Source organism: Nematolebias whitei, chromosome 1, assembly GCF_014905685.2.
Source record: "Nematolebias whitei isolate Nwh7 chromosome 1, NemWhi1, whole genome shotgun sequence".
Classification (NCBI taxonomy): Eukaryota; Metazoa; Chordata; class Actinopteri; order Cyprinodontiformes; family Rivulidae; genus Nematolebias; species Nematolebias whitei.
The window spans coordinates 27,739,141-27,759,798 of NC_056498.1; the positions used below are offsets into that span (position 1 = coordinate 27,739,141).

At 39.9% G+C, this 20,658-nt stretch overlaps 1 protein-coding gene across 1 annotated transcript in view; it reads right to left on the bottom strand.

Annotated features, from left to right (window-relative positions):
- LOC119427084 (glucosidase 2 subunit beta) overlaps positions 1-20,658 on the bottom strand; it is a gene marked incomplete in the record, with an annotated part of 251,558 nt that overhangs the window by 24,167 nt on the left and 206,733 nt on the right. The window contains 1 exon segment of the mRNA XM_037695033.1: positions 4,039-4,110. Coding sequence (XP_037550961.1) covers positions 4,039-4,110 — 72 coding nt within the window.

Genomic DNA, 20,658 nt, shown 5'->3' on the forward strand with positions numbered 1-20,658 from the left:
ACACACACACACACACACACACACACACACACACACACACACACACACAAATATATATATATATATGATAAACCTATCAGAAATTCTATATATTTCATTTGAGGCAAATTGGCTGATTGGCTGCCAATAATTAAACAAATTTATAATGTTTTTTAAATAATAAACAGACAGGCACATCTATGGGCAGCATAGTTGTTACATGTGGCATCACATTTAAACCAAACGTCACGCAATGATTCAAGTCAAGTCAAGTAACATGGCAGTGCTTTTTCAAGCACTCATTTACCCAAAATGTAATAAATTGTGTTAAGTGCGAGAAATAAACCGTCTCAAGCCTAAAACACTTTACCTCTTCCATCAAAAAATGGATGTATAAAAGTGGTTTAATGTATACAGTCTTGATTTGTGTGGTTGAATCAGTCTGTATTGCTTTCCTGTCCTCTCAAACCCCAGCCAGTCGAGGCAGATGGTTGCCTATCCTGGGACTGGTTCTGCTGGAGGTGTCTTCCTGTTAAAACAGAGTTTTTTCTTTCCACTGTCACCAGTGTGCAGCTCAGGTTGGGAGACTACGACAAAGTGGAGATTTGATGTGATCTGCTGGCTTCTTTAGGTAGATAACCTTCGTTAATTGGTATTTTTAATGTATGTGATCGTTCCTGTACAGTGCCCTGGGACAACTTCTGTTGTGAATTGGCGCTATATAAATAAAGTGAATTGAAATTCCAAAACCTTTACATTTATCACTGCAGAGACGAAACGCATCAAATCTGAATTTGTCTAGAAAGGCACAAGCGAGCTCAAACAAAGTCCTAGTCCTGGTTTTCCACTTTCCTTTGACAGGCCACACATGTCAAAGCCATTCCATCGCTCTCCTCCTCCCTGTCTTCTATGGCCGTCCTTTAGGAGGCTGGAGCAGGTGTGATAAATGCTACAGTTTAAATCAAAACCACCACCCCTCTCCCGCCTCGCCCCTCTGGGGAAAAAGAGGGTGCCTCCATGCAGACTGATATCAGGAGGCCCAGTCATATCCTCATATCCTGCAACGTCTGACTGATGGTCTGTCTGGATAAAAAATGAACTTTATACCCACCACGCTAGTTATGATTCATATGCTCAGCACACACACCCACCCCCTTTAAAACTGTGCTCGCTTGCTGGAAACAGTATCACATGGATCATATGGAGCTGCATTGGTCAGAAAATACCAACAAAGCGTTTCCAAATGAACAAAAACATCAAGCGCTGCTCTGTCTGTTCTGTCAGTGCTGTAATTGTTCATAGCAGCACCAAACTATTCTGGCTACAAAAAAAAAAAAAAAAAAAAACCCATACATTTGAAATATTTTCCCTTCATGTTGTTATTGACAGAAGTTTTGCTCCGAGCGCTGTCAAAGACGTGTTTGACCGACGTTTCCGTTTGGTGCTTCAAGCCCTTCCATACCATCATGAGTGACAGGCAGGCAGAGCACCGGGGTCACATTACTCACAGTTAGCATTCTGTTCCTCTTCTTTCCTGCGCTAACAACATGCTGAAGCGTTGCACTTTCCTCTCCAAATGAGAGTAGGCAGTGTGGGAGGTGGTGGTGCAAATAGAAAAAAAATTATATAGAAGAAGAAGACAGCCCCGCGTTACACTCCAATTAGTTTTCCATCTGAAAGTAAAAGTATATTTGCTGACAATTGCTAATGATTTATCTGTAAGTTCTTAACGTGGTCGCCAAGAGTAGAACTTTAAGTCAAAGGTTTTGAGCGTTAAACATTTTCCAAGGGAATTTATACCTTGTAGGGCGCCTGTGGCTGAGTGGTTAGAGCAGTCGTCCTCCAATGCAAGAGTTTGGGGTTCGATTCCACCTGCAGTCACATGTTGAAGTGTCCCTGGGCAAGACACTGAACCCCTCATCGCCTCCGATGTGTCCCATCAGTGTATGAATGTGATAAAGCTCTGATTATTCTTTGTATAGATCTAGTAGAGTGCTGTATGAATGGGTAAATGAGGACACAGATTGTGTTGTAAAGCTCTTTGAGTGTCTCGATAAGATGGAAAGGTGCTATATAAGTACAGTCCATTTACCATTTACCTTCATACGCTTTGCAAAATCAAGTCACAGTTCATGTGGTAGCAACAAAAAGAGCTCTTCAGTTGACTCGTACTCTCAGGGGAGGAGCAGTTTTAATGCTTTTATAAAAGGAGAGGGGTCCATGTCAGTGGAACAGCGTTTAAGTAATTACATCATTTATCTGTTAAACTGATGACAGATGGTTAAACAGCAATGGAGATTTTAGCCTCTTTTTGGGATGCTCAAGCACTGCTGAATTTTAACTCAGCACCCCTGAAAAATAAAGTGATATATATATTTTTTTTGTTGTTGTTGTTGTTGTTGCGATTCTGGGTTTGGGTTCTGTTTATCACATTTATGAATCAATGCAACAAAATAAATAAATTTAAAAGGTAACAGATCAATGTAATACTTGGATCATTTACATAATGACGCTGGATGTCCGGCCCCTGAGCTGCCGGCTTTCAGTAACTGTGGCCCCCTGAGCAGTTTAGTTGAATAACACTGCTTTAGAGGGAGGAATACAGTTTATTCCATTTCCAAAACCTAAACTAAGTCTGGAAAAATGTAAAAGATGGATAAAGACCTGTGGCCGACCTCGTGAACAGCAGAATACAACAGTGATAAACAGGAAGTAGCACATGTTCATCTGTACGAAGGTAACTGCAGGTAAAGCCTCCCATTTTTGTCATAATTACATTGTACAGTATGCTTAATAGTTACATTAAAGGTTAATGCTTGAAGCTAGTTGTTCTTTGTTTTGTGTGTTTTATACAGTATTTATGTTGTAACTTCTGGTTGCATAAGTTTAGTCTTTATTTGTTATGATCAGTTAACACTAAACTGATGTTGTACAAAGTGTTTATTAGGTTGTGTAATGTAAAGCAGAGTGCTACGTCTGTAGCATCGTAGCTAACACGTTTGTATTGCACGCCGCTAGCTTAGCGCTACTTCTTGTTGTGCCGAGCTCTAAAATAGTTACTGAATCAAGTGTTTACTTACGTAGGTAAACGTAGATGTTTAACAACTCGTTAAAATACACCAGAATACAGGAAATGGCATCTACTTTATTCAAAATGTTCTGGGGGAAAACCGCCAGATCCCCCCACCAGTGTGTTCCCCCAACATTATGAATTTTTCTGATGCCAATGGTCACTACGATGTTCAAACCAAGAGCCATTGTCAGCACGGGGGCTAAGCACCCCTAAAGGTCAGATTCTATATTTGCCCCTGGTTAACAGAGTTTTAGAAGAACAGTGGCATCACCCAATAATTGCAAGATTAAATCTAAAATGTTGGAAAAGAGAAATTTTACATTTTATGTTTTACATTTAACTGTCTAATTGTTACATAAGTGATGTGACAGGTGGCAGACAAATGTGACTGTAGGGGATAGAGCTAGGAGCTCGATGATTGAGAAAAAAAAATGTATTATGCCACGTATGTTGGTCTAGAAATGAGGGTTAGTTTATAAAATGTCAGGTCGTGTGATGTACATGACGTACATATGCAATTCACGATGTGCTCCTGATACATACTGGTATGTTGCATAATGCACTGGGTTGAAGCGTAGAAAAGTACCAGTGTACTTTGGCGTCAGCATGGCCTATGCTGTATTATAGTGGTGTAACCATCTTGGTTTTGTTGGTGTGGTCCTTTGTTCTTATCGTGATGATGCTGCAGTGTATCTGTAGGAAGCTTTACATCAAAAATATTTAGAGCTTCAACGGCGTGGACGTGATGAGGTTTGTTTCAAGCCCAGTCATGAAAACCACCACTGACATCACATTTACCCAAAAGTGAATAAGCTCTGCTTTACCTCCGAAATGTCACAGAACTAAACAAACACAAAATGCAGCGAGGCTTTTGTAAAACGGGTGTTGGCATCAAGGATGGACTTCTCCATTCTCTCTGACAGATTAAAGCTGAACTTTGAGACATTCACAGCAGAGACGAAACAGACAGTGACTGACGTACTTACCCTAATGAGACCTCTGTTCCTGTCGTGCTCTTCTGTGTGACATGATTGAACGGGCACAGGGTATAGGTATACCTGCAGGGGAAGCAGAAAATACAAAGCAGTTTAAGTGGGATAGTTTAGTTAATTGATCATCAGTTTTACTTTTATCACCCCCTGCTAAAGGAAGAAAAGAGAGCGATAATGTTTTATGCTGTTAGTATATATATATATATATATATATATATATATATACTTTGTTGTTTTCAACCAGTTTGACATGACTGTCAACAAGGATGGGGGCAGGCAATGGAGGAGGGGGCGTGACAAAGAGACCAACTTATCACCAACATAACTGGTTTGTTCCACTTTGGAGTAAGCTGTTGTGGCAAGAATCAGTTTTGTGTTGTGTGTTTCCTTGACTGATGAAGCCTTCTGGATCAAAGGCGAAACGTTTCAGCACAAAATAAAAATAAAAAAAACTGTTCAGATGACCTGACTGAAAAATGTTGGGCTGTTAGTATATGTTTTTCTTTTTTTTTTTTTTTTTTTTGTAAAATATCCAGTAAACTACTAGATGGATGTTAATGAAATGCTTAAGAAACAATTCATTGTATGTAAAACTGACAAATTTTTGAAGTCAACTCAATTTCTAATAACCACCACAGCTAATAGAGTTTAGTCGACACCAAAATGGCTGTAAGTCCGTGTTACCACTGTTGAGCTAAATCTGGTGCAGTATTTCAGAGTCAGTCAGAGTCAGAGTCAGAGTTTCTTTATTGTCATTCGCACCTCATGTGGTACATGTGGTGGAGCGAAATTATGTACACAGGGTCCCAGTTACATCCAACAATAAAATGTCTAAGAAAAACAGTAATAACATCTAAGATATGAACTAAGAAAAACATCAACTAAATATACACTAAGCACTCATAACATAAAACATTGAACATCAGCACAAACATGAACATGAGTCTGTGAGCAGATGTGCACGCATGAACACATCAACATTGAAACAGATCAGCAGCAACATGAAACAGATCAGCAGCAACATGATATGGTTTTTCACAGTGATTATTCTAGTTAGAGATTCATGAGTCTAACAGCCTCAGGGTAGAAGCTGTTCCTCAGTCTAGTGGTTCTACACTTAATGCTCCTTAACCTCCTTCCTGAGGGGAGTGGGGCAAAAAGTGTGTGTGCTGGGTGGGTGGGGTCCTTCATGATGCAGGTGGCCCTCTTCCTGCATCTGGAGGTGTAGATGTCTGTGATGGTGGGAAGACTGATTCCGACAGACTTCTGTGCAGCCTTCACCACTCTCTGCAGAGCTTTTCTTTCTGCAGCTGTGCAGCTTCCATGCCACACGTTGATGCTGGAGCACAGGATGCTCTCCACTGCACACCTGTAGAAGGAGGTGAGGACTGAGCTTCCCAGACCAGCTCGCCTCAGCCGTCGGAGGAAGTAGAGTCTCTGATGAGCTTTCTTGATCAGGCTGGTGGTGTTGTTGCTTGCATTCACAAGAAATACTCAAATCATTTCAGTTCAGTTCATTTATATAACACCAAGTCACAACAGAAGTCATCTCAGGGCACTGAACAGAAACATTCATATACATAAAAAGTAAGTTAATATTATTTATCTGAGGAGCAGACTGCTTTGAGTTTAACCATCGCAGACTCATCTTGAGCAAGCACGAAGGCGACAGTGGAAAGGAAAAACTCCCTCATGAGGAAGAATCCTTTAGCAGAACCAGGCTCAGGACAAGCGGTCATCTGCTTCGACTGGCTGGGTTTGAGAGGAACAGGAAGGAGGAACAGATACACAATGGCAGGTCGAGAATCACATGCTAAGATAGAAATAATATCAAATGAAAACTATTCAATTTTGGCAAAACATTTAAGGAAATGAGTTCAATTTGTCCTCTAGTAGTCTAATCTTAAGGCAGACAAATAAAGAAACTTTGACTTTGAAAAGAACACACAAAGAAAGCCTCACAATATTACAAGACCATGTGAAACGTTATATTCTAGGTTTGCCCTGAATTGTTAAAACCTGGTCCAAAAATGCTGGCATGAAAAATAATTATTTATTGGATGTTTACATTGACACCTTTTTTTATTTTACTGATCTTTTAATGACAATTTTTGCTCACAGGACAAATAGAAGTATAAGATTTTAGCCCATCTAAGATATTTATTATTACTAAAATATGTAAAAATCTTTAAGAATATAACACCAAAGTCCAAGCTCAATCAATAATAATTTAAGAATATAGTTTTTGTTGGATGCAATGAAAGGCAGCTTTCTGCAGCCGGTAAAGACGAAGCTTCTGAGGTACGTGAAAAAGTCTTTAATTTTTTACAGAGGTTCTCAAATGTAAAACAAAGCACCACCCAGTGTGCTAATTAAAAAGAAATTAAAGTAGATGGCTAGAAGTAAAAATGAAATAAAATAAAATTGCAGACAAAAATGCATTCTTTTACAATATGACAATTATGGGATAAAAAAAACCCCAATGTAACAGACTTCCCTACGGTTGATTGTACTCCTAAGTAACACTACAGAGTAGTAATGGTTCTGCCTGGTTATTCAAGGGTTAGAAAAAATTTTGACAAAAAAAAAAATTGGAATGACTTTCAGGCTTTGTTAGAAAAAAAAAATCATGTTTATTGACTGCACAAAAATTAACAAATAAATAAAAACATTGACAAAAATAAATGTGTGGCTGATTTCCCTCCATAGGATCTTCCAAGTGTTAATGGAGTACATAAAACTGTTACTGCCAATAGTGGCAAAGCCCCACACTGAATTATCATCATACTGCTGTTTGGTTAAGCTCTGTTGAGCTTTTAAGCCTCTTCTGAGTTACTGTTTTCAGCCTTGCAGCCAACACTTCAACAATGTTTATTCTCAATGATCATTTTGGGATTGTTTCAAAGAGCAGCAGGAAGTGTTTCTAAACCAACTAGTTCTTTTAACCCGTGCTTCTGGCTCTGCATCGAACACCAGCTGAATGACAGGACGAGACAATAAACAGCTACAAGCATGGGTAGAAATCCCAGGGGGTCAGATGGTATAGGACCCCCCCCACACACACACACTTTTAGAAAACCCAAGATTGTCCCACACCCTCCAATAAACCAGAGAAAATTATATTGAAAGAAATGTAAAGAAAATAAAACATATCCACCATTTAAAAAGGCAAAACTATGAAAATATGCCTTTCAAAAATCTGTCCCCACCTCATCAGTTCGGTCCATTGGAAGAGGAAGAGGGGAGTGCACCTGAGTGCACCTGAAGTTTAAAAGAGTGCGTAGTTCTTGACATGTTGCTCTTAACACTCAACAGTTTTGATCCAACAAAGTTAAGTCAGGTCATCTGGATGGTTTCTATGCTGTAACGTTTCGTCCTTCATCTGAAGGACTTCATCAGTCCGAGGAGCCACAACAAACACAGTCCCATAAGTGGCACGCTCACATAGTGGGCCAACCAATCTGATGGTGATAAGATGGTCTCTGGAGTCCACCCTCTCCCCTGTCGACTCCTCTGAGGCAGCCATGGACAAAGTGGTTCAAAACATGAAAATTGTGGCTACTAGGACTGATGAAGTCTTTTGGATAAAAGATGAAACGTTTCAACACAAAGAAACCGTCCAGACGACCTGACTGAACTTTGTTGGATTTTCTACCTGGATTATTGAGCATGAACTTTGATGTGTTGAACCACTTTGGCTATGGCTGCCTCAGAGGAGTCGAGGAGGGAGAGGGCGGCCTGAGAAACCATCTTATAACCATCAAACTGGTTGGTCCACTATGGGAGTGTTTTGCTTGTGGTTCTTTGGACTGATGAAGTATTTTCGACGAAAGGCGAAATATTCCAACACAAAGAAACCATCCAGAGGACCTGACTTAACTTTGTTGGATTTTCTACCTGGATTATTGAGCATGAACTTTGATCAACAGTTTTGACTTCTGCATGGGGGAAAGAGGTTCAAGCCTCAGTGAAACCTCAGAAGTTTTCTTGTTATTCAACTCAAACTGAAGTATTTTGGCTTTTTGTAGATGACAACAGTAAAATATATATATATATAATGTTTAAAGGGATCTTTGATTAGTAGGAAGAGTATGTCTTTAAAAGACTGAGCTTAGTGCAGCTTCTCAGACTGACAAAGTCTTTTGGATAAAAGACGAAATGTTTCAACAAGTATCCGTTCAGAGGACCTGACTCAACTTTTTTAGATTTTTCTACCTGGATCATTGAGCATGCATCAGAATAAGAATAGATCTTGTTTAGTTTCAGTACTCAGTTTATATTAATAAACACCACAATAAATAAAAGCGTTTGAAAATATTTTTATTTAATTCAGTGGATTTATTTATTGGACGTGTGTCTTATGCCTCTTAAAATGCTGTGTTTATTTAAAGTTAAGATCTTGTAAAACTGCTACAAAACAGTGAACATTATTCAGTGACCATAAAAGGCAATTAATCCAAATTAAATCTATATTCAAAGTGGACCTAAACAATTTTATTGTATTGTGTATGGATGCATGTATGATGTTTAGCAACCTGTTCATAAAGTTTTTATGGTTTTATCCATCCATCTATCCATTATCTTCCGCTTGTTTCGAAGTCAGGTCACGGGGCCAGCAGCTTGAGCAGAGAGGTCCAGACATGTCTTTCCACAGCCACCTCTTCCAGCTCTTCTGGGAGGACTCCAAGGCGTTCCCAGGCCAATCGAGATATGTAGTCTCCTCCCAGTCGGACATTCCCAAAACACCACCCTAGGGAGGTGCCCAGGAAGCATCCTTACCAGATGCCCAAACCACCTCAACTGGCTCCTCTCGATGTGGAGGAGCAGCAGTTCTACTCCGAGTCTCTCCTGGATAACTGAACTTCTCACCCTATCTCTAAGGGAGAGTCCAGCTACCCTGCGGAGGAAACTCATTTCAACTGCCTGTATCAGCAATCTTATTCTTTCGATCACTACCCAGAGCTCATGACCATAGGTGAGGGTAGGAACGTAGACCAGCCGGTAAACAGAGAGCGTTGCCTTACAGCTCAGCTCCCTCTTCACCACAATGGACCGGCACAGAGTCTGCAATACTGCAGATGCTGCACCAATCCGTCTGTCAATCTCACGCTCCATTCTTCCCTCACTCGTGAACAAAACCCCAAGATAATGGAACTCTTCCAATTGAGGCAGAACCTCAGCCTCGACCTGAAGAGAGCAATCCACCCTTTTCTGACTGAGGACAATGGCCTCAGATTTGGAGGTGCTGATCCTCATCCCAGCCGCTTCAAACTCGGCTGTGAACCGTTCCAGTGAGAACTGAAGAGCACGGCACGATGACGCCAACAGGACCACATATTCTGCAAAGAGCAGAGATGGAATCCTGAGGCCACCGAACCAGAATCCCTCCAACACCTGGCTGCACCAAGAAATTATGTCCATAACAGTTGTGAACAGAATGGTTTTATATTTTTGTTAAAAAAAGAAAAGAAAAATAAGCTTTTGTTGAAAGTCACATGACCGCATGATCAGGGATCAAACTCAAAAGATTAGAGCAGGGGCGGATGGAGAAACACGTTCAGTCAACACTCCTATTGAATTTGTTTCTGCAACTTGTCTACCCAATAATTTTCATTTTGTTTCAAACCCCTCCACCCCAAAAAATAAAATAATAAAAAATGCTCTTAAAAAATAGAAACTCAACTGGATGTGTGTTTGTGATGCTAGTGTAGATCTTTTAATTCCCAAGTTCAGTGTAAACCTCAACAGTCTTAAACAACAAAAAAAGTGAGCTATGATTAGGACAGTAAAAGTCAAATAAAAGTCAGTGCAAACAGCCATACTTCTCATATTAATGGCTACCTAGTGAAACAAAGGAGTAGCAAGGAGCTGCCAATTATCCTGCCACCCACAGCTCTTCGACTTGGGCAAAGACAAATCTAGAGGAGTTCACACTTAGCAGAAGCAGTCACTGATGTACGTGCTGGGGATAGTGCTTGAGAGCTGAGGCTCAAATACTAGCCCCAGAAACAAACTGATCAAAGACCCTGATGAAGAAACTGACAGGCAAAAGGACCGCCAGGCTTCTTCTTTTTTTTTTCCCCCATTGACATTTGAACCACTGCAGTGCCACAAAAGAACAGAGGATTCCCGGGCTGCTGGAATGACGGAAAACAAAAGAGACCTAATGAGTGAGAAAGGGTGGAGGTGGAAAAATGGCTGCAGCATGAAGTTCATGTGGGCTGGGAAGAGTGAAGGGGCTCAAAAGCTGTAGGAGTGATGAGGAAGAAAAAGTCTACGTAAACGATGAACATCAGCGACAGACTGATGGTTGAGCGTTAAGTGAATATCTGCTGAGCTCTTACGCTCTTGTTTGTACCATTTATTAAACTCTTAATTTTGGGGATGTTCATGTCAACTGTATATTCTTTGTCCAACTCACAGACTTAGCATCTTTTACTCCTTGGGGACATCAAGTTCACTTTGAGATTTTGTATTTTTACGTCTCAGAACTAAAAGTTGATGCATTCATGGAACTCTGACCTTGAGTCCCGACTTCCACTGCTTCCCCAAATTTTGACAGACAACAACTTGACTGTTATATTATGTTATGTTGTTTATTTGTCATATGCAGGTTAACACAAGGTCAACAATACAAAGAAATGTTCAGGATGAGAAGAACCATTAAATGAACCAAACTGTTAAACTCATCTGGTATAATTCCTCAGCATTCATATGTTTGTATTACTGCACTTAAAAAAGACAAATCTAAATGATCTCTTTGATTATCTAAAGGATCTTAGAACTGTGGTAACCATTTATGGTTTTCTAGAAACAATGAAATTAATATGTCTGTACGCTTGAATTTTTCCCGATTTAAATTCTCATTGTTCATGCTATACGCAATTGCATTATACCTACAGTAGCCTATATGGCTTCTTGTACACTGTCCAGATTTTGCACTTCCACCCAAAGAAGTGCCTTCATTCACTCCAACATTAATATTATTATTGTGTTGCAACGTGAGCTGTTGCGGGCCTCAAGCTGCTGCTAGCTGTGAGCCTCAGGCCTCATCTCAGACCCCAGGCCCGCCTCCAGCTCATGCGGCCCCCGGCTCTGACCTCCATCAGAAGTAGTAACTCCCACTATCACAATAAATCAAGGAAATGTGAATTAAGTTTTACCAATTGTATTAAATCAAGGCAGGAGAAAATATACATTTTACAGCGCTAGCCTCAGATACAATTTTGACGCGAGATCTTGGACAAGAAGGGGCGGATGTCACATGGCATTATAAATATATAGAGCCTAGACGACTCCTCCACATTGGCAAGCACAGTCTATCACGTGGATAAGGGTGCTGGACTAAGCGTGATCTCAATGGATCTTATGTGGTCTGACGTGTCAGGAAAAATTATACTTGTGCAGAAAAAGCCTTTTTACGTGATGCGGCAAGCCAATAAACAAATAAATAAATAAAACTATTCCTTGATGGATATTGAATCCCTGGGAGACTCTTTTAAGAGTTGCTGGCCCAGTTTAAACCAGTTATAACCGGGCCATAATTTCATTATAATCCGTCTCTGAGCAGATCAAAAACTCACGGTCAGTCTAGATAAAGTACGAACAATTATATAACAAATAGTTAATCAACTGCAGTTTATAGTTTCATATAGTTTATATAGTTTCACAACAAGCCCTTTTCACCCATTTCATAGAACATATCTTGAACTGCACAGCCTCAAAGTGTTGCCAGTGTTTTATCTTCCCACTATATTGTGTAGTTCAGGGTCTCGCTCAATGACACTGTAACATGTAGACAACTATGCCTGTATTTCCATGATATATCTGCAAAAGTAATACATTTTAAGCTGCCTTTGGTTCATGAACTACCGGTAATCTGTTTGGATCCATCATGGGACCAACGGTGAGGAATCAGCATCGTTGGTTACAGTGTACAATCACAATCACAGTTCTCCACTTCACACCTACTCACCAACTCTTCTCGATGACTACCTTCCTGGCATCCTTCGAGACAGATCAGTAGTGGATCAACTTCAGCACTCCACATTCCATCTCGGTCATTTCACACTTGACACTATTGTGGGAAGAAGGCGTCTCAGGCTCAGCTTGAAAGTGTTGTGTGAAATGGACTTGTTAAAGAAGTGGTTTGAGTCAACAGCCTTTACATTAGAAAGCTCTTTCTCCTGATCCACAGCTGTCCCGAGGACTAATAAAAACACCCCAACTGCTCATGAGACACGTAAAGATAGTAGCTCACAAAGCTGACTGTTGACTAGTTGGAAAAACAAAATTTGTGAGAATGCAAATTTTCATTTGGAATTACACTGAACATGTTTACACAAACTTCCAGCATAATTTGGCATACATATTACTCAGAAAACAAAACACCTCTAGCACTTTAGATTCACAAAAGCTAAAACGAGAAGATTTTCATAATAGGTTCCAGACACCCACAACCCCTCTGTGGCTATTTTGAGAGAAAACGTGCTGCTCAGTTTTATTTGAACAAGTTCAAACTTCTGCAACCTAAAAATGAAACCCAGTAATTCACATGATAAAATTGAGAACGCCTGCAAAAGTTTAGAGACATTTTGGACACATGCTTCTTGTAATTTGTCACCAACAGTCGCAGTCCACTGAGATACTAGCCTAAAGTCATTAGTGTTTCGGCCAAATTTGATTTTTAACATCTACCACAACTTCACAACCAGAACATTTAGAAGCAAGTGCCAAAACATAACTTGAGCAAAATATTTTCAAAAAGTAAAATTCCTTCTCAAAGTCTGTCTTAATGTTTTTTTTATCTTTACCCGCTTCTGCATTTTTGGGTCATGGGGGTCACTAGTGCCCATGCCCACTGTGTGAGAGGCGGGGGACACCCTGGACAGGTCGCAAGTCCATCACAGGGACACATAGAGACAAAAAAGACAAACAACCATTCACTCTCTCACTCACACCTAGGGACAATTTAGTTACCAATCAGCCTAACATGCATGTCCTTCCAAAAACATACATGCTGACAGTCTGTGGGAGGAAGTCTGTTGGAATCAGCCTCCCCACCATCACAGACATCTACACTTCCAGATGCAGGAAGAGGGCCACCTGCATCATGAAGGACCCCACTCACCCAGCGCACACACTTTTTGCCCAGCTCCCCTCAGGAAGGAGGTTGAGGAGCATTAAGTGTAGAACCACTAGACTGAGGAACAGCTTCTACCCTGAGGCTGTTAGACTCATGCATCTCTAATCAGGATAATCTCTGTGAAAAATCACATCATGTTACTGATTTGTTTCATGCTGCTGTGTTCATTTGTATTTATCTGCTCACACTGACTCATGTTTGTGCTGCTGTTTGGCGTATTGTTTTTGTACAACTAGTTCTTAGTGTATTTGTAGTTAACGTTTTTCTTAGTTCATATCTTAGATCTTATTAATGTTTTTCCTTTACATTTTATACTTTTGTTGTAACTGGGACCCTGTGTACACAATTTAGTTCCACCTCATGTGCATTCATTCAACCTTTATTTATACAGGTTTTATACTTCCTCCAGGAGTCATTTACAAGAGAGACCTGATTTTTTTTTTTTTTAACAAAGAGTGATGACAACTGTAGATAACAACGACAACAACAGACAATCACAAAAGAGGCATACAAATTATTATTATTATTATTTTACATTAAAATAAAATGGCAACCAAAAGGACAGTCAAAAGAAAAAAATAGTGAAAAATGCAGCTAGACTATAAGGCGGTGTAGAAAATTAAAAACAGGAACATGCCTGCATTGGTTTCTGCCAGGAACTTAGATGTTTGAAGCCACTTATTAGTGAGGTCAAGGTCGAGAGCTTCAGATCTTTTTGCAAGATATTCCAAGAAACAGGAGCGGAGTAGGAGAAGGCCCTTTTGCATAGTTCAGTCTGCACTGAGGGAACACTGCAGGTAATAATGTCCTGAGAGCGCACGCTGTAGCTGCACTCACGCAGAGACATGTAGAAGGAGATGCATGAAGGCAGCAGACCAAGAAGTGACAGTGTTTCCCCTAGTTAGCTTGCCATGGCGGGGCGCTCATCTCATCCATGATTTTTGCCGATGGGGGAAACAGAGACATGTCTGAGCGCAGCTTGTACTAACAGTTTTTGAGCGGGGGAGGGGGGGCGTTCAACATGAGGGAAGAGGCAATGTGAGTGCTGCCTTTGGCTTTTTAGCTAGAGAGCCTGTATTTTGTGCCGCTAGCTTAGAGATATGTCAGTGCTGGGTGGGGGTGGGAAGGGCAAGTTAAGTTTGGTAGGCGGGTGCTTTGACAGATGCACGCTAGGTTGGGCAGTGGTGGAAGCTAGATGATTCCTTGTGCCATGTCGAATGTTTCATGGTGATATTGTGGGTGGCATTGTGCTGTGCATGTTGTTTTGTCGTGGTGGTCTCTCGTTTTATCTATTTCTCTTTTATTTATTTATTTATTTTTTCTTCTTCTTCTTCTTTCTTCTCTTTCTTAAAAAAAATAAATAAATTGAGCGATGATAAGTTCATTGAAACACTTCACAATGTTTCTACACTTAAACTGAGCTAAAAATAAAAAAAAAATAAAATAAAAAAAGTTTGGTAGGCGGGGTGCTCAGTTCTGTTGACGGGGTGGGGCACCCCGCCTGTATAATGGTAGGGGAAACACTGAGTGAGTTAAAGATGAAAATGTACCAGTGGGAGAGTATCACATGTGATGCTAATGACAATAAAGAACCTTGAACCCTTGAAACGGGAGTACCTGGAGAAAACCCACACATGCACGGAGAGAACAAGCAAACTCCAACCAGAAAGGTCCCTGGCTGGGATTTGATCCGGCGACCTTCTCGATGAGAGGCGGCAGTTCTACTAACTGTGCCACTCTTCCTAGAAGTCACTAGGTTAATTACGTTTGTAAAGCAGGTAGCCCAGTGATAAACATTCTCATTTGAGCTCAGACACAGGCGTCTGATAGAGGTATGGTGAGCAGTGTAAGGAAAAAGGGTGAGTGGGGTGGGGGTTTATAAATGACATAAATGGTTCCCAGAAGGGTTTGCCCCTGTATGCGTGTACCTTTTCTACCAAATTGCATTATGCTTACTCCTACCATCAAGGCAAAAACATCCATCCTTGCCTACATTTGCTGAAATGCCAGAAAGAAAAAAAGACAGTCCGTGTATGGGGGACACTGCAATCTGACCTTGAATTCTTGGAACCTTGCCTCCATGTGGCAGATTGTGAGAAAACAAAAAGCAAAGAAGGCAAGAGAACAAAAGCGTTGCTGGGTTAAAAACAAACAAAAAAGTTAGAAGAGATTAGAAACAGTGAGCCCAACATACAGACCGGGGTGATTAGCTGTCCGTTGGTGCGACAGACCCATCACATTCTGCCATCTGCGTTACATAAATGGGACATAGCTAAAAGGTCAAACATGCGCATTTACACAACCTGTCCCTGGCTATCCTTAGCAATGAGAACAGTGTGACACAAAAGGTGGGGAAATATCAGCAAAAATGGACGGCTGGCGACAAAAGCTTTGAGGAGTAAAGAGTGACAGCAGTGGGAAAAATAAGTCGAGGAAACAGCAAGGAGAACAAAGACAAAGACAGAGGGAAGGGCAAGACTGAAGGATAAAAAGAAATAAAAGTGCGCAAAAGCGAGTGGGAGGGAATCAGAGTGTGCTGCTGGTGATGCTGTGCATATGAATCACCAACTGCACAGACTGAAAATGTGACAGATGATTATGTGCTACAAGAGGGACACTGGGTGGAGGATACAAAGGATATTAAAGACAGAAAGACGAGGGGATGAAACACAGTGGGTCACTTATTAAATCTTTAGTAATAATTAGAAGCTTCAGATAAAAAAATGACAGCAGTGATCCTTCGATTCAAGTGCTGAACTCCACATTGCGTCTCCTTCTATCCCCTACGTTCAATCTGTCACTGTCTGACAATGCAGCTCTGACACTTGCCGTAATAAGTTGGTACCACTCTGTCAGTCTTTGGCAGGTGTGCGCTAAGGCTGAAGGTACACAGAGAGAGAATAAATATCTTAGATGCAACCGCAATGGCCCTCAGGCAATATTTCATACTTCAGTGGATTGGACAGCAGGGTAAGGTCTCCCCCAGATCTGCTGAGACCAGAGATTTGTTTGTTTAGAGTTTTTTTTGTTTGGGAAGGAAAACCAGTGTTAGGTACAATTTGTTCCTAACTTAATACATTTTACATGTAATTGAACAAAGTATAACATGGAAAGACAACACTTACCAAACTTTTGTGTTTGCTCAGACAGAACTTGAACCGATTTTTAAGACTTGATCGTGTGAGTTACAGCACAAGGGCCCGTATCTTAAAAACAAAACACACTGGAGACATGTAAGACCTTTGCTTTATGTCATGACACCACTGTGGATGTGATTATTTAAAAAACTTCACAATTAGATAATTCCAAAACTCACGACAGAAAGATTTATCTGGATAATGGTAATGTGGTTTTACAAGGGTTGGAATGAGGAAAATTTTTCCAGATTTTTTTTTTTTTTTGGGTGGTCCACAACCTTTACAATAAAGAAAGTGAAAAATCTCAAGAAAATGTAATTTAATAAGTATATTGCACCTCATACAAAGTTTACTATATACAAATGTTGTACAAATGTCAGTCATCTTGTGGACTGCTTGGAATTTCCAAGCAGCTGGGTGGCTGATTCTTTCAGGAGCTGCTTGAGTGGAACTTCCTTGTTCTCCTCATTTCTGTATCATCTTACTTTGCAAGAGAGGCCCTTACAGCATATTTTAGGCTCAGGGATTAAAGGAATTTTTTAAAACTTATTGTTTCACCTTGAGATTACCCAGTCCCTGTAGCATAATTAGATTGATTAGTTTTAAAATGACCACAACAAAATACATGCCCCCCCCTCCCGCCAATTCATTTTTACAGATGCCGGAAATCCGTTGCGGTGACTGAAAACTTTGATCTATGTCTATTTCAGTTGTTTGTCCATCAAACAACCTCAAGGTGAGATCAGAATCAGAATCAGAATAAGATTTATTATCATTGTACTGCGATACAACGAGAATATGTCCGTACAGTCGTCTGAAAGATGGGCGGAGTGCACGTAGCTGCTGCTATATAGCACGGCCTTCTTATCCTTTTCTGAATGCCTTTTTTTAGATAGAAAAAGGGACAAAGCCATGAGGAGAGGATAGTGGCATTACAAAAAAGATCTCTTCACATCTTGTCCTAACAGGACATGATTTAAGACATCAAAAAACTCTGCCAACAGCACATTTATGAACACATTACATATGCATTTGACAACGAGGCGGTCCATGAAGCACTAACAGATAGTCCATTGTCCTGATGAGATGATGGTCAGCCGACACAGTTATGATAAGACTCCACAGAAGTTGGAAGGAGGGGGTCGCGATAGACAAAGCTTTTTCTTAGTTTACACATTTCCCAGGAGAAATTGATAAGTCGGCCTGTTTCAAGGCCGACCAGGGAGTCAGATTCAGATAATCCACAATTGTTGATTTATTCAGGCAGACTATATTTTCTTGTCAACCTTGAGTCTTGAGTGATACTTCCAAGGTCCAAAATGGCCAGATTAGAGTGCATTCTACTGGTCCGTGCTTATGAGCCTCTTCAAGGTCATTTTCATGCTGACAAGTCCCAAAGCCGCAGGTGGTCTGCGATTCAAATCATTTACATCTTACGGTTTAGCTCGTAAATCGGCTGATTTTGAGTCCTCAAAGCACGAACCAAACCTTCACATAGACAGCAGCCTGATGAGGTCCAAATTAGCTGTGGCTGTCTTTTTTGTATATTGATAAACCAGGAACCAGACAATTAAAAAAACAGGAAACCTGTTATCATAAATCCAATTATATGCAATTTCGGCATCCTCGATCGTCTGGTAAACACATCACATTCCACTTTCCCAGAGATATATCCAGCGGCACGTGCCGTCCGAGAAGATGAGGGTTCTCAAGGACCCTGTCGCTTTGTTGAAAAGATTTTGTCATTTGTGTCGAAAGTCCAGTTAGTCAGATCCAAAACAGCAATTTTCATTCCGGAAGATGTGTAAAAAAAATAGGAGCTGCTCCGATACACAGACGGAGAGCAAAAAAAGCAGGAGGAGAACAGGGAAAGGGAAGAGAATGCATGTGCCTTGTTCCAGAGCCAGTGAGGGAAAAATAAAAATAAAACATATATATATACAAATATATGCATATATATATACAAATTACACAATATGAAAACAAGTTATCTCTGACAAAGGAAAACAGCTTATGTTGACCCCTGATTTTACTTGGTTTGGCTAGTCTTACAATCAACAGTTCCCTCTAAGAGTAGTACAAATGATACTTATATTTCCTAGTTATCTCTAAGGCAATAATAAACAATGTTACATGCGTGAACATCCATCTCCAAAAATAAGCATGTTTTCATCACAATGTTTGACATTATGACTTTAAGCAATGTGGCATTGAATGAACCATAAAACTGATGGTTATTCTAACACATTAGTTTCATTTGCAATTTCCAGGCCTCTATGGTATTTCTCAACACTGTTGTGTATTCATGAGTTGCTACTCCTTAGAAATACATTTTTTTATTTCTGCAGGGCTGTTTGAAAATACACCTCATTACCTACTTAAAGTTTGATTAGGAGTTTCATACCTAACTTTAATGTCTATAAGTATAAGTGCTATATGTTTTCATCATTGTATATTCCCATACAATGATGACAATGGTTGTCTGCATTTAACCCATCACACCTGGGATACACCCAGGTGGATCAGTGGGCAGCTACTGAGCACCCGGGGAGCAATTAGGGATTGGGTGTCTTGCTCAGAGATACCACGACATGTGAGAATGGCTGGGAGTTGAACCGCGACTTTCTGGTCCCAAGTCAGCTGCCCTGCCTCTACCTCATTTTGGCCCAGTCTAATAATTGTCCACAAAGTGTATTAAACCTATGTCTGAAAGCTTAAGCAACATTTTCATGGTATGTTTTATATGAACATACATTGTTATGGTAAGTTACAATTGATTGCAGTACGATAAAATAAATGTGTCATATTTTTTATAGAAACTCAAGTTTATATAAAAAAATAAATGAAAAAATTCAACCCTAAATTGATGCATTTAGTCGTTTAAATTTATTTTATTTTAGCTAAATTTTGGGTTAAATCCCAATTCAACCATTCCCTTACACACCTTCATGCTACCCTGCATCTTATGCATTAGCATAAAGGAGCAAGGAAGTCCTAATTTTTGTTACTTTTGGGACTTTTTAGCTTTTAAGCTATTTTTCAGGAGAATGCTCTAGACAAAAGAGCTGCACTTTACCATTGTACTCTAAATCTACCTATTGTGCCTACCTTTTTTAAGTTTTAACGATCAGAAGACGGAAGTCATTGTGTTTAGCCCTAGCTTAAGTGTCTTCTCTGATCCTGTAAACCTGGACTCTCTTCAGTCATATCTTAAGCAGTTTGTTACAAATCTCGGGATGGTTTTAGACTCTTGACTTCAAGTTTGACAAACAAATCAAAAGTAAAACTTCTTCCAGTTAAGGCAGATAGCTAAACTTAATTCAGTGTTGTCCAGATTTAACCTTGAAAAACTAGTCCATGCCTTTATCACTACCTGACTGGACTGCTGTAACGCACTCTATGATGGGGTCAGCCAGGCCCCCATCTTATGTCTCCAGCTCGAAACAACAAGGAATTTCTACTAAAAAGCACATCTGTTTTCTCAGGCATTTCACACAGTGTGAGCTGATTTAGTATTTTTTGTTCCGTGTTTTTTATGTGTTATTCTTTAATGATTTTAATTAATTTTTCAGTAGTATCATTAATTTTTATTAATTTCCATTAATTTACTCTCATTGATGGTATAGTTAAGCACTTTGGTAACAGCTGATGTTGTAAATGTGCTTTATAAATAAACTTGACTTGACTAAAAAAAACGAGAATTGAACGAGATAAATGAATATGAATAAACAAATTCACTTCAATTCACTTCAAGGTTTTAACTGAAAATCTGGGTCATTTTGTGATGACCTAAAACAAATGTTGAAGTTTGCTACAAGCCTTTAACATCTAGTTGCAGGTTTGTATGGCCATCTGTCTCCTTGTGTTAGCACAGTGGCAATCTGCCCAATGAGTACCTCGTCTCTGAAGCTGGGAGAGGTTCCAAATCCCATCCTCCTCTTTGGATTGAAGCAGGTATAGCTAATTGATGGGTATGATATAAATGACTATTTGTACATTTCTTCCTATAACAGATGCCGCACAGTAGGTGTTAAATTAATTACCACTCGGCTTTATGTCAGCTAACAACCAAAATGCTGTTTACATGTTGTTTCAAGAAAGAAACAACTGGCTTCCATAAACAGTCAAATGAAGTGCTTTAATGGTTACAGCTAAAGCTGAATGCACCTAAAATATCATTAATAGTCTCTTATGGAAAAACAACAGCATGTTTGTACGGACATGTTTCAATTTATACTGAAAGATAAGCAGAACCTGTAAAATTAGAAGTTTGGGAATAGAGGGTATAAAATCACACCAAACAAATAATATAAAAACTAGGGGTGCACCAAT